The following is a 15284-nucleotide window of genomic DNA, read 5'->3' on the forward strand; positions in this document are numbered from 1 at the left end:
TGCCAGACAGGTTGTAAGCAACTGAGGGAAGAAATCAGTATACTTAAATAAGATTTGACTTGAAAGTCTCAGTGTCCTTTCTGTGTGATCTTTGTGTTTATAATGTGGCCACATGGGAAAATTGAAGCAACTCACATGGAGCTTAAATTAAGAACATGTAAAATAATTTTCGCCTCTGCTTTTTTTTATGATTAAGTCTCTCCTCACTTAAAAGCTTATTCTTTAATATTCTAATTAATTTACTTGAAGGTTAACTTAGGAAAATGTCTAGTGTTTGATTTCCTTTCCTTTTAAAAACACAAATGCTAATCTAAAACAATTCAAGCATTTCATGGCTGTTTTGCTTTTCATTTTATTTTCATATATTAGTGAGCTCTGAGTCAGATATTTTTTCTACGCTTTCTGCTGTCTGGTCAATCAGGAATTTGTTTATAATACAGAGAATTCTCTGAATAAGCTTATTAGATTTGTTACCATATGATCTTTTTCAGTGAAATGACAAAAACAGTGGAGATTTCTGGGGAAGGTGGACCCTTGGGAATACATGTAGTGCCCTTCTTTTCATCCTTGAGTGGAAGGTAAGATATTTTCTGCATTGCTCAAGAAGTATATAATGAAAGGATTTCAATTGTGCTTATCTTAAAATGCCTACTATTTACCTAAAGGAAAACAAAAATTGGTCTATGACACTCTTCCATTACCAGAATATATTTATTAGTCCAAGTTCTGTATAAGGCAAACATAGACTCGTTTAGGTTGGAAAAGACCTCAAAAATGCTTGAGTCCAACCTTTGACTGATCTCCATCTTGTCAACTAGATCATGGCATGAAGTCGATGTCCAGCTATTTTCAGTCAGTACTAACATCTTTGTTCATATATGCCCTTTTAATTGTCTCTGGTTTTATTCTCTGAATGGTTAACTGGACTCAATAGTTTTGTATGGTGTTGGGTTGGTTTTCTTGTGCCATTGTGGACTTGTTTGATTTTGCTTGTTGTTTTATTTTGTTTCCTAATTGACTATTTCTGCATAGTCTCTTCCTTAGTGACATACCAGACAAGAAGAGTCAAAGAAATTGCCTGCCTCCTCATACCTCATATTTTTCAAGCCATCTTTCAGATTTGATTGCATAGCATTTATAAAAGGTGCTCTATACCATGAACCTTTCTTTGTCACAATACAATTACTTTAATTATAAATGATTTAACAAAGTCCATCGAGATCACAAAAGCCTGTTATAGCAGTGTGCTCATATTGATGTGCTGTAGTTAAGACTGCGTCAGCATTTTCATTATAGCTGTTTTCCAAGCTATGTAACTAGGATGTGTTAAAAAAAAAAACCTAGGCTGAAATTTGACATACAGAGGCTTAGCCAGAGAGTTAATTTGACAGTGGCAGCCGTGAATAAGAGATGGGAAATTGCCAGAGCCATAAATGACACTGCTTTATAGTAAAATGGCTGCCTGTTACACAAAGCCAATTATTGCAAAAGTAAAAATGGTCTAATTCTTAAATGTTTCTTTACTTGTCATCTTTCATGTAGGAAAGAGAATGTGAAGGATTGAATTACCTTGTAAAGGTCTGTTTACTTGGCAAGATCTGAATTTGTAAGTGGACCCAAATTAATTCAGGTTGTTTTATTTACCAATAGGGAAAATAGATGTCCATCTGCTGCCTGTAAAAATGGCATCACTGTCTCAAGAAGAAAGTTGGTCTTCAATGGCAGCTGTCAGAGATCCAAGTTGTGTCCTTGGCTTTGTGGGCTGCCTATTTGTCTTGAAAAAGCCACTTGTGTTTGTTGCCCATTCTGAAATGCAGGCTGGAGCTCTTTGATATAAGCATGCCATAAAGGTTGTAGTGCGTACACTGTATTTCAAGATCTTTCAGTAAAACAATTCTGATGAAATTGAAAGCTATTAAAATCAGTTATTGTTGTGACTGAAATGCAGTTTTGTACTCAAGTATCACTGTGAGAGCAGCTTTTAAAGACCTGCAAGAAGAATTGTTCCTTGGTCTACACTGTATTCATGTTAATATGTCCTTAATTACAAATGCATTTGGGGATCTGCTGAAATAGAGTGGGTCTTTGACAGATGAGCTACTGGTTGTTTAGGTAGTTGTCTTTACATTTAAGACAGTTCTTGGCAGAACTGTACTGATACCTTAAACTGACTTGTTTAAGTCAGTCACTGGGCTGACTTAAATGGCTTGACCCTCTTTTTTCATCTAGCCTGAGACTATACTATGAGTATAAATCATAACACATCATAACATGAGAAAGTACAGAAGAGCATCTTTTATTTCTTTTGATGACATGATCAAATTTATGAGGACATGCTAGCCATGACTAGCTGGGTCTGGAATTTCAATTGTAAAGTTATCTTCTAATAAGGTAATGCTGGCTTCAGCACAGTGCTGCTGCAGGCCAAAGTTTTTCTACAGATCATTAAAACATCATAGTAATTTACAAAGTTTTAGTTTATACAGGAACTACAAAAGTAATAGAAATAATTTCCCCCCTTTCTTTTGCACTTAAATATCATTAAAACCAGGAAATTAAAATTTAATAGTGCATTAAAATGCTAAAATTTAGGCTGCGGAAGAAAGTTATGGAGGAATTAATTCAAATTGCCTCAGTCTATGTAACTCAAGGCACATGAGCAGTACAGCACACACAAGGTTCAGACAAGTAAGCAATCCTACTACATATGTGAATGCAGCATCCAAGCACACAGGATTAGTGAGCAACCAACTTAATTTATAATTTTGTTTATTTCTGTACTTTTATTGGTTGAATTTTAGCATAGTTGTATTTAGTTAGTTCTTAGGGTTAAGGTTTTTGATTGCCACTAGTTGGATGTCATCAAAAGGGCTGTGGCCCCTCACCACAACTACCTGTTTTACTCCTTTGGGAAGGATAACACTTGTTGCAAGAGAATATTTACGCTGTTAAATCTCTTTTTTATGTTAGATACTTCAAAGAACTAATATTCATTAGGAACCATTTTTTCACTTGGTAATTGATTGGACAGAAGTACAAATATTTTAATGTTCTTACACAGTAAATCTAAAATCAGATGCTCAGTGAATATAGTGTCACTTGAATTAGTTAATGGTGTACTGTGAATCTGTTGAATGGACTTAGATATGAGGGGCAGTCAGGAATCTAAGACAAAAATTCAGGACTTCTGTTTTGTGATTGGAGTGCTGGCATGTTGAAAATTGCACATCAATATTTTATGGGGTATAACCAATAGAAAATGGTCTCTAAAGGTCATCCTTGATGATCATCTTTGATGCTGAAGTGGTATGGAAATTTAGTGGACAAAGATTGATTATAGAAGTTCTTCACAAACTCACGGTTGTCAGGATTTTTTGGAGACTGTAGTGGTATCATTGGATATAGCTATGTTGAGTTATAGTTTGCAATACAGCAATGTTCTATGTAGGTCAGGATTAGCCTAGCATTCCCAGCAGAGTTATCAGCACTGGAATTTTGCACCACCCACCCTGGCTCACTTGTATTATTCTGTGTTGCCCCTCCGTTTTCACTTGCCCTTACCTTGTTAACAGACAGGTTGGGTGTTGATGTTCTGCTGCTGTCCTGCCCCATGAATGAGTAGTATTGCTGTTTTGTATCAAAGCAAGGGAGTTTAGTAACTGAAAATTCCTTACACATTTTCAGAAGTAGAAAAGTCAGTTATTTTTTTTTCATTCTAGCTCCTGTTTATTTTGTTATAGTCAAGGTAGAAAATTGCTTTTAATCTCTTTGTGTTTTCTTTGGGGCAGTGGCAGAAAAATACTGCATGAGCTACTCTGCCATTTTTAACTGGAGAGTGACCTAGGTGTTTTCCTCTGTTTCTCCAACTATGACCGACAGGACTTAATGCTCCCCAAGTTCTTGAAAGTAGTAAAGCATTAGTGTGCAGCAATTTTTCTTGGTATTTTTTGGAATCTTCCCCTTTTTTGTTAATAAGTCAGCTGAAACCTTTCCCTAGGTTAAGCACACAAGAGAGGCAGTCTACTGTATCATTTCATACACAATACAGAGATTGATATCTATTTTTAGTTCCTCTAAATTTGTATCAGCACAGTAAGGACAGTTTTCATGCATGTTTTGCCTTTTAGGATGCTGGGACTCTTCATCCGTGGTATTGAGGAAAACAGCAGATCTAGGCGTGATGGTCTTTTCCATGAAAATGAATGCATTGTGAAGATAAACCATGTGGACCTTACAGATAAAACCTTTGCACAGTAAGTGCTGGTTTACTAATACTTTTTACTAGCCAAGATTTTACACAGTGCTGTGTTTAAGTGATTTGTAAAGGGATTAATACTTATTTTAGAAAAGATGTTTATAAAATTGATATGTGACAGAAACTTTGTAATTTTCTTTCTGAAACCTCCAAATAAGGTGAAATTTGAGAAATTTTAGTGAACTTACTGTGCTAACTTAATAGCATTGTTTTGTAATTGCTCTCTTCCCTTTCTAGATCTTCTGTTACTTTTACCATATTCTTGTATTTTTTTTCACAAGACCTCTAGAATGAGTCAACATCACAGCATAGTGTTTAATGTTCTTTTGCAAATGAAATAAGATTTTTTTAATTGTGCTGCAGCTTTTTGAGCACTAATTTTTTAAAAAAATACTTCTATTGTCAAACTATGATTACTCGAGGTAAATGGAAAGTTTCACTTATGACTTTTACTAAAAGTCTGTTGACATTTATTATCTATCTCAAATTTTTTTTTTAACTAACAAGTTGTTTTGATAATTTCTGGATTAATGTGGCATTGTTGCACAAAAGAATAGCCTCTCAAATTTCACAGATATTTGCTGTACTAATTAAATAGTAATTTGTTTTTACTTTTAATCCATATGTTTAGACAACTGAGCGATTGTTTATAATATAACTTAAACCTATTGAGATGTCAAGGGAGTCAAGGCTTAACTTTCTAAACAGTAAGCCAAATGTTCAAAGCTTCTAGACTAAAATGCAGTACATTACTTTCACAGTTAGGAATAAATATTTGCAAAATTTTTTCATGAAACCAGTTATGTAGCACAGGTATTCTTGTTTCTGAGACTGTGCTTTTTTCCCTCCTGATAGCTTTTCAGTTACAGCTTTCTGCGTGTTTGGTGGCAAAAGCAGTCTTTGTTAAAGTACATGCCATTCTCTTCCATCCATGCAAATTCCTAAATAAGATATCGATTTTAGCAGAACATAATTGTCAGTATCTTATTAAAACATTCATTGCCCCATTTTGCAGTTTTATAATGAAATTTTATAAATAAGGATTTGCTTGAATCAAAGCCTCTTTTCAAAATCATATGTGATCCTTTCTTTACAATGAGTTTTCTCCTCTGTGATTTCTTCTGAATATAACTAGCTCTCCAAAGGCTTATAGCTCCTGAAGTGTTTGTGGAGAAGAGGACTCTGCATGTTTTTCTGTAAGGCTACTAGATTTTGGGGCAGTTTGAAATACTTCTGGAAATTTTCTAGTTCTCTGTCAGGCTTTCCTTCAAAATACAACATGCAGGACACTTTCTAAAAGCTTGTGTAAAGTTTTGGGAGTTGGAAGGACTGTTTACCGTAAGAATTGGCTTAGAGAGATCAGTCTTGTTAGACTCTCTGTTACTGGGAGAGAAAAGTGACTTAAAGGTGACTCAGAGCGGAGCCTAATTTTGTTGGGCTAAGTTTCCTTATGTTACAAACCCAAGTAGTGTGGTTGCAGTGGCAATTGAGGAAAAAATGCATGTATTGAGGGCTCAATGTTTGTTTGGGGACTGGGGAGAACATTTTAGATGAGCTCTAGCCTATTCCCAAGTCTTGCATTTTTCTGTTGAATTATTTTCCAAAATAACTTTCTACATCATCTCTCTTCCATGGCTGTGGAGAATGACTTAAGAAAGACTCTTTCCACGTTGAAACTAATCTCTGTGAACACATCTTTTAAGTTTTCATCTTGCGTGACATAACTGTACTAACCTGACAGAAGTCCAAGTTACAGAAATCCACTAATTGTAAAAGATACAACAAAGTATTGTTCCAATGACTGTTGACCCACAAATAACAACCAGATTCTTCTTGGAGAGAAAAATCTGTTGGCTAGTTTCAAATTGACATTTCTTCATAACCCTTGTAAAAGCTGTTTTAACACTTAGACTGTTACATGCTGTCTCTTTCAAATTTCAGCTTCTTCTGCAGCTGTAACAGCAGCAGCCTACTTTCTGTATTCCCATGTTTATAATAGCTATATATTGGGACTGTTGGTCTACTTTTTCATTTGCTGCTAATCTATTCAATTACATTCTGTTGTGTTGCAGAGTTTCTAGCACCTCTTTTAACTGACTCCCTTATTTCTTTAAAGTATGCACTTGGGGTCTCAAGAAATACAAATTTCTCCATTCATTATTTTTTCCCTTTGAAGTGCAGCCAGTTATTTGGCCCCTGAAGACTGCATTTGGACTTTCCCATAGGATGTCTTGAGTGATTTCCACTAATTTTGTTTGAAGGCGATCTTATATTTTCTCTTGCATATATTTTAAATATTAATCTTTTGAAACTGAGTTATTAAATTACCTTGTAACACATGACCAAGTGGCTACTTACAAGGATGAAGATGGGGTGTGAAGTAAACAGAGTTAACATTTTATATCCTTTATGCTGGAAGCATGCCATGGTTTCTACTGTCGGAGGAAGGTCTGTCCTTGAAAACTTTGACAGGGCTATAGTTGAGCAGATAACCTATAACCTCTGCAGACACACTGGGGCACAGTCTGTTACAGCTGTGAAACAGAACCCTTGAGGGTGATACTAAAATAATGCCTCCCTACAACATTCTCCCTGCTACCTTTCTTTTCCAAGTTTGAGGTTTCTTCTCTGGCAGCATCGCCTGTCAGTGAATGTTGCTATTCTGACTCTTCATGCTTGTATGCTCAGTGTGGAAAGGATGGTTCTTTCCCACAGCAGTATCCACTGGGACTAACTCATGACTTCAATGTCTTCATGCTGCAGAAAACCCTCTTGAAACAGCCTCTCCTTTCCACCACCTACAGTTGCAAGGTGGACGTACTGTGCAGCTCTGTTCATCTGGGAAAGCAGTAGGTGTGTTTTCAAGACATTTATATTTGCAGTGGCTTCCTTCCTGTGTCAGTGTTAAAATAAAAAAAAAATATTTCAGAAGTACTTTCAACATTGATTCCTCTTACATAACTGAGTGTAAATCCAAAGACTTGAGCAAAACACTGACTCACACCAACAAACACACCACAGAAGGGTAGGAGATAAGTACAATGTTCTTAGAAGGACTCCATGATTTATTTAAAATTTAATGCAGCCATTACTTCACCTCTTGCCTCAATTAAGCTAAGCAGAAGTTTTCAGTGTTTCATTCTCAAAATGCTCTTCAGCTACTTCTTCTGTTTGTACTCAAGTGGTCTTCTGCAGTATGGAAGAAAATCAGTCCACTTCAACAGAAGGTAGGAAAGTAAAGCATAGAAAGAGGGAAGTCTCCTTTGTTCCTTCAGAATCCAAGGTTTGTAACATGGCTTGACTGACCAAATCTACAGGTTATTCAAAATCCAGGGAAGGCTTTATGAATGCTTCTTTTGGCCAACTTGTCTTAATTTCCTTACAGTGCACGGGAATCTGAGCATGGTATGGTTACCATGGTATCAGTTCACAGAATTATAGAATGGTTTGGGTTGGAAGGGACCTTAAAGATCATCTCATTCCAACCTCACAGGCACAGACCGGAATGTCACCAACTAGATCAGGTTGTTCAGGGCCCCATCCAGCCTGACCTTGAACATTGCCAAGGATGAGGCATCCACAGCTTCTCTGGGCAACTTGTTCAAGTATCTCACTACCCTCTGAGTAAAGAATTTCTTCTTAATGTCTGGCCTAAATCTTTCTCTTTTAGTTTAAAACCATTCTCCATTGCCCTATCAGTATCAAGGGGAGTAGTTCCATTAAATGCTCGTAACACAGTTTCTGGTGTTGCATTTGAGCACATCTGTAAAAACACTGATTATGTGAAGTCTGCATATCCACTTTGCAAAAGGTTGCTGCTTGAAAGATGTGAGTAATATCGACCTATTTATTTATCCATTTATGTAGAAATACAAATAATTGCACCATTTTGATCACCAGGGATTTTTTTCTGGTGTCTATGTATCCCATACCCTCATCCTATTTTGTTGCTGTGGAATCAGCCAGAAGTTGCCATAGGGATTACAAATGCATCTGAGGAGCAATTATACTGGATTTAGAAAAAATTGAGAGTTGAGCTTGCTTGGAGTAGATGTATTCACCAGAACAATTGGTGATGAGTGCCCAGTGTGCCTATATGTGAACAAAAAAATACGTAACAAACAAGTACTTGAAAAAAGCAGCAAGCTGTAACTTAAGCAATCTTTTGCCATCAGAAATTCCCTTTCTGATGCTCTGCATGAAGAAATGTGTTCATCAGTTTATTCTGGCTGATAGTTTTCATAACAGCTTAGGAATTCCAACAGATACGCTGTTCCTACTTGAAATGTAAGGAAATGCTGTAGTTTTGAAATCTTATTTCATGTGTACTTTTCTAAAAAAGGGACACTGTAGATGTGAACATAAGGTAAACTTTCATCTTATTCTCTGTAAACAACTTCAAATTTTGCCCACATTTTCTAGTTTGTCATTTGAATTTTCATACCTTTCTTTTAAAGGGCTCAGGACATCTTCCGGCAGGCAATGAAATTTCAAAGTGTCGTCTTGGAAGTCCTTCCTCCATATAACCGAGAGCAGTATGAGAAGTCTGCTATTGCTCCTCTTTGTATTCTGAATAATGAAGAAGGAGTTACAAAAACAAAAATTCCACCTCCTCTTCATCCAAAGCCTGCTCTGAAAACAATTAATATTTCTGGAGCAATCTTGGAGTCAGGTGTACAGGGAGCCCTGCAACAAGCTAAGAGCCCCAACCTCCCACGTCTGGGTAGAAAGCCTTCTTCTCCCTCACTGTCTCCACTTATGGGCTTTGGTAACAAGAGAAATGCAAAGAAAATAAAGATAGACCTGAAAAAAGGTAAGTCTTTGGAGATAGTATGATTAATTTGGTATCATATGGCCTATAATGATACCTTAACTTTTAATTTAACAAGTGACATTCAAAATACAAGCAAGTTATTTATCGTTTAAAAGTTCCAAAACTTTCAAAAGGTATAGCAATGTAAACAGTAATATTTTCTATAGTGGGCTTTCTTTACATTTTGGATGTTTGTTATCCAGATTCACTGATTAGGTCATCTCTGTTACTGACTGTGGAAGCAATTCCATTAGCAACAAGAGATTTTAAGAGATAGTTCAGTCTTTGCACAAGTATAGAATAAAAGTTTGAACTGTTTCCTGGTGACATTTATTATTTTATTTAAACTGCTAATTGACCTCAACAGTGTTATGACATTCTTTTAAAGACATGTTTAAAAATCTACTCTGTTTCATGTTTTCATGTGGTCATGAGCTTGACCACAGATTTACCTGTCTTTCCTTTTTTTATTTTCTGCAATCTTTTTTTTTTTTCTATTATATTTATTCAGCTGTCAGGAGGCCAAATTTGTGCATATATCTTGCTGCACCATGCAGCTGTCTGTCATTGAATGAAATAACATGTTTAGAAACATGTTAAAAATGTGCTTAAGCAATTTCCAATTAGCATTTGTATTTTTATTTGATTTCTGTCTCTTGATTTTGCTGAGAGTAAAATTTGATCCTAGAGGTGGTGCTTCTGAAAACTATATGTAACTTAATTCTCATAACACATTATGAATGTAAGCAAGCTCTCATTTCTTAATTTTTGCTGTTTCTTTACTTAAATCACTCATTTTTGCTTCTGAGCTCTTCAGCTTTGTCTTAATAAAACCTACTTAAGAATTTTCCCATTCTAGATCTAATGCATTTGATTTTGAAACATTTATTTTTTTAGAAGTCATAGCAATGTGATACTGACATGATGATCTCTTTGAAAACTACTACATGGTAGAAATACCACTCAATATAAAAAGATTTTTATGGACTCTGCTATTCCCAGTGATTTTAGTGGCTTATAAGCAATACCTGCTAACATTTATTTTACACCTAATTACTTGTTATAGCATATCTGTTAACACTTGAGGTTGTTTATTTCTAAGCAGCAAACAACTCCAGTACTGGAAGCTTAGAAATATCATTTGTCCTTTCTGAACAGCACATCACCAAGTTTTGCATTCTAATCATGTGATACCTTTCCCATTTACCAAATTCCAGTAAAACATGCTAAATTACATTTATGCTCATAAATAAACAACTCCAATTGCTCCGATTCCAACAATTGACATTAAAGTGAAGACTAATATTGTAATAACCTAAAGAAAAGGTAAATGCTTTAAAAAGAGAGTTCTTTCTTGTTTTTTATTATCATGTGCTTACCCAATAATTTCCATCTGTAGCTATTGTAAGAGGGTTTGGACATCAGTAGACTTCTTCTCTAGACCATGCAGAAGATTGGCTTGTGTTTACAGCTTTTTGTTTGCTTTCTTTTTTTAAAAATTAACATGAATGAATCTCCAGGATATCTTGCTGATATTGTTTGCTTACTTTCAGTGATCATAGTTTACATGTTGAAACTTATGTTGTGAATTCTTTAGGTCCAGAAGGACTTGGTTTCACAGTGGTTACCAGAGACTCTTCAGTACATGGTCCTGGTCCAATCTTTGTGAAGAATATATTACCAAAAGGTGCAGCAGTGAAAGATGGTCGTTTGCAGTCAGGAGACAGAATCCTGGAGGTTAGAATAAATGTCCGTTGTATTTGTGTTGCTTAAAACTGATCGCTAGCTTTGTCATAAATTTTCTATTTCCTCGTACATATTATTGATGTATGGAACTACAACTCTTGCCCTTGGTTTAAAAAAGTCACTCTCAGTTTCTATATCACTTGTTTGCCAACAAGTGCTTTACACCATTAGGTGGAAAAGATGGTTCTTTCACAAGGGTCCATGGGGTGTTTGAACAAGGGAAGCCTGATAAGATCTTGATTTTTAAAGCAGATAAATGTATTGCTTTAGGACCAAAACATGTCTTGCCTCTTCAGCCACATCCAATAATCTCCAGTTAATATCAAGCTGGTAAAGTGCTCATTTTAAGGCAATTTTGCTCAAATCGGTCTGTTGAAAATTTTCAGATATCTTGTGACTTACAATCTTATTATCTAATGGGTTATTTCTACTTACTAACCTCAAAAAGCTCTTAAGGTAAACAGTTTTAATACTAAGGTCTTGTTTCTGCACTTTTCATCTTCAAAGTGCTTTACAAACTAATTAAGCTTCACAAACCCCCTGCAAGGCGGGTAAGTACTACAGAGCTGCTTTAACAGATGGTGAAAATGAGGAGGAGAAAGGTTAAGTAATTTGTGCAGGGCCAGAGGGGGAGGCAGTATGGGAGCTGTTGCTGATTTTTCTTTGCTCTCAGTCACTGAATGACACCTGTGTTAGGTGAGGGAAACCTAATAAACCTGCTAAAAGGCAGTCAGAGATAAGACATCCTCTGTTCTTTTGTGGCTGGTAGGTGAATGGACGGGACATCACTGGCAGGACCCAGGAAGAGCTTGTAGCTATGCTGAGAAGCACAAAGCAAGGCGAGACTGTCTGTCTGATTGTGGCTCGTCAGGAGGAAGCCTTTCTACCTCGAGAACTGGTAAACTTGTTATTCTTTGCCAAAGAGTGATTCTGAAACAATTTCATGGTTAAATACTAGCCCAGGAAATGGAAATTATGTCAGCTTAGACCTGCCAATAGAAGGTAGTCACGTAAGGCTTATTTCCAAGAAGTATTTATACTTACATTTGATTCTGAGTGGGGTTTGATTTTTATCTACTATAGATGCAGTTCCACACAGTCTGATTTTTCATCCCCAAAAATGACAGCATAAGCATAACTCACAGGGGAATACTGTAAATTAATTTTGCAAGTGTGAGGTCAAGCATAACTAAAAATGGGTTATTCTCTTTCAGAAAAGCGGCAAGCTTTAAACCAGAAATTTAAAGTGTGTGTAATTAGCCTGCAGCTTATCACTGACAAACTAGTGAGGGTGGCTGGCCCCAGGAGATGTTTCATAAGCCAGGTGCCCAACTGCAGGAGTGGTGAGGAATAGAATTCTGTTGCACTCCTCACAAATTTTGGAAGCAAGCTTTTCCTTGGCTGCTAGCCTTTGACTTAATAGGCTTTTGCTTGTCTTTTTTCCATCTCAAGTGCCTAATTTTCACTTTTGTTTTTTATTAACGCTGGCATGAAACTGTTCTCTTTTCTCTCACACAGAGAACTGTATCAGAGTAAAAGTGCTGTCTGATACATGCTTGTTTCCCCTCAGAGAAGGTCATTTCTTTGGTTGCCTCTGCCTTATCTTGATTGATGGCTATACTTGACCTTTCATTAAGTCCTCAGGATAAGGAAAGGACAGCATTTCCTGCTTTTGTCTCATTTTATCTCCTTCAAAGAACACAAACCGCCTTCATGCTTTCCTTAAGATGCTGCCTTCTTGCTTTTCCTTTAGACTGGTGTCAGGATCTTCTACAGAAACACTCCGTTATGCTTCCTCACAGAACATTGCTGACAGTTTTCCTCTTGTTTCCCTGTTACCAGTTGGACCTTGTAGAGGTCAGGGTTGCCCATGACAGGATAGGGAGCTGGAGGAGGTTCTGGTTCTCACAAGTGAGCCTTTTCTCTTATGCCACTGGTGCCCACTTCTTCTTGTGAGCCATTGTAAAGTGTCCTAGCAAAACTATTTTTGTATGCATTTTTCTCTTACTTTGTAATTTTTAAGGAGCATAATGGCAGTTTTCAGCCTTGTAATTGGGCATTTGTTGTCAATGATTGCCAAAGCACCCAAGTTGGTCATTGCATTGCTCTGCTGAGTAAGCCCTGAGCTGTAGAGTCAGTGTCTGTGTGGATCAGAGGGAAATTTGAGTCTGAAAGTACTAAATTATCTATTCCATGTAAATTTCTTTTCATTCACCAGCTCTTCTAAATAAGAGCTTACTTTTTGAAAATGCTAGCCATTAACAGCGTTTTCTGGGTTTTTTAAGTTATAAAGCACATTACTTAAAAAATGTACTTTAAAAAGAATGGGTTCTTCTCCTATTTCTCCTGTTCCCCCAATCTAAAAGCTGCTTATAATTTCTACCTGCCACAATTTTGTCATAATAAATTCTAGTGTCTACAGCAAGGATTAACTACCTTTCAAAAGGTGATTTACTTATGACTGGCATGATTGAAATCTAGGAAGTAGCTGCATTTATCCTGCTGGCTTGACCTTCTTTTAGATTGGTTTCTCTGTGATAGAATGATGCACAAGTGATGGCCCTCACTGTAGCAGTGATGATGTGGGAATTCTAACACTGCTCTGTGTTGTTCATTACCTCAATCAAGTAGAACATAATAAAAATGAGAATTACTGAAATACATTACATACATTTATGGAACCAGCCCATCTAAATTAAAAAGCCCTTCAGCAACATCTGGTAGCTTACAGCAAAAGTGTGAGCTACCATCCCACTAAGCTACCAGATGTTGATGCTAACACAATGCTTGTTAGAATTCATGAGGTGTCTGAGAATAGTCTCAACAAAGATTAAAAAAAAAAAAATTTGATTTAGCTTTTTTGTTTGGTTTCAGCTTTATCCATGATATTACATTGGACTAATCCTCTGCTACCTCAAAAATTACAGTACTGTTTTATCTAAGAGTAGAAAAATGCCAGCACTTTAAATGTTTGTTTTTGGAAAGAAAAACAGTGGATAATCCAATGTTTTTCAAGGACAGCTGAAACTGAGTGCCCTGATGGTGTAACATAGATGCAGAATTTATCTGAATACTTGGGGATTTTATTAATGCCTGGCAATAATATAATAATTGCTTTATATCAGACTTGTTCTTGCTTCGAGCAGTTCTCCAGGGACTGTAATCTGAGATGTTTTCTTTTGATTCCCTATTACCTGTGGAAAGAAAAAGGAGAAAGGCCACCTAGTAAATGTACCCACTCCCCACAGTTTCCTGTGGCAAAGATACATCTAGAAGCTGGACCCACTAGAAACGTATGCACAGAACCACTTTTGAGCATGTTTCTCCACTAGAACTGGGTTTTTTTTGTGGGTTTGCTGGAGAGAATTTGATAACTGCATGGGCACAAAGCAAATAATGTAATAAAGTCGCACTGGGTGGCATTCTGTTGCGTGGGTCTGTAATAATATAATTTGACTTTACCTTGTAATAAAGCTGCGGCTTGGGGAAAGCTTGGTCTCACGAATATTTTCTCTTCAGTATGATAGATGGGAACAGAGTTTGGGTGTTTTGTTACTGTGATCTGTGCTTATGAATTGCTAGCAAGTAGAAAATATATTCAGAGTAGCAAGCCTTTGTCACAGGAGCCGAGATGTGCTACAGATGAGGATGAATCAGTGTTGCAAAAAAGTATTATTAAATTTTAGGCAACTGGGGCTTTGGTTACACTGGTTCTTGCAACATCTGGGAGTTACACAGTTACAGTATTTGTGCATAACAAAGGAAAAGAATTGAAAACCCAAATTTGTAGGGTTGTTACTGCTTTAAAAAAAATAGAAAGGGAAGCTCTAATGAGATTATTTTTCTATATATTTTGAAACAGATTAGCGAAGTACAATTTGGACCAACCACAGGCAGTCCTCCATATTATCCAGTTAGCCAAATGTTCCCAGTAATTCATGCCAGCTGTTGACAATGTAGCAGCTAAGTAAGGAGCTGATTCCAAAACTCCTGGGGAAGATCTTGATTCACTTAATTACCACAGTCTGTGGAGTGGCCGGTGATTAGTGTGTTCTTTAAGGTGCATTCGGGCTTTAAAGTGTGTGACGCTCTTTTCTAGAGGATTGTGAATATTACACAAAGAAACTGATTGAACTGAATCGGTTTAGATTTTCCAGCTCCTCTCAAAGTGAATGGAGTGCACATCGAACTGTGGCTACCATTCTATTGTGTTTTGGAAATAGTGTTTTAATCACATGTCTGTTGCATCATGTTTTTCTCTAGGGAATATGGATGATCTGAAAGTACCATTTATTTTAATAATGATGCAAAAATTATTTACGCCCCCTTCTCTTTCTTTTCCCTGCATTGGTAAAAAAGGGAATACTGCTCGAATGAGAGCAGCTCTGGTGCAACCCATTCAGTGCTATGATCCTTTGCAATTCTTTATTCTGTATGATCCACACCAGCAGAGAAATGTGACTGTTTTGC

General features: G+C 36.6%; 1 protein-coding gene across 3 annotated transcripts in view; it reads left to right on the forward strand.

Moving 5' to 3' along the window:
• The window catches only part of PARD3B (par-3 family cell polarity regulator beta), a 391488-nt gene that overhangs the window by 173582 nt on the left and 202622 nt on the right, over nt 1-15284 (forward strand). For all 3 annotated transcript variants that reach the window (XM_031505387.2, XM_077785113.1, XM_077785112.1), the window contains exons 6-10: nt 492-578; nt 4128-4253; nt 8713-9068; nt 10666-10805; nt 11584-11712. In XM_031505387.2, the coding sequence (XP_031361247.2) occupies nt 492-578; nt 4128-4253; nt 8713-9068; nt 10666-10805; nt 11584-11712 (838 nt within the window). The remainder of the gene's footprint in view (nt 1-491; nt 579-4127; nt 4254-8712; nt 9069-10665; nt 10806-11583; nt 11713-15284) is intronic.

The sequence above is a fragment of the Lonchura striata genome, chromosome 8, assembly GCF_046129695.1.
Source record: "Lonchura striata isolate bLonStr1 chromosome 8, bLonStr1.mat, whole genome shotgun sequence".
Lineage (NCBI taxonomy): Eukaryota > Metazoa > Chordata > Aves > Passeriformes > Estrildidae > Lonchura > Lonchura striata.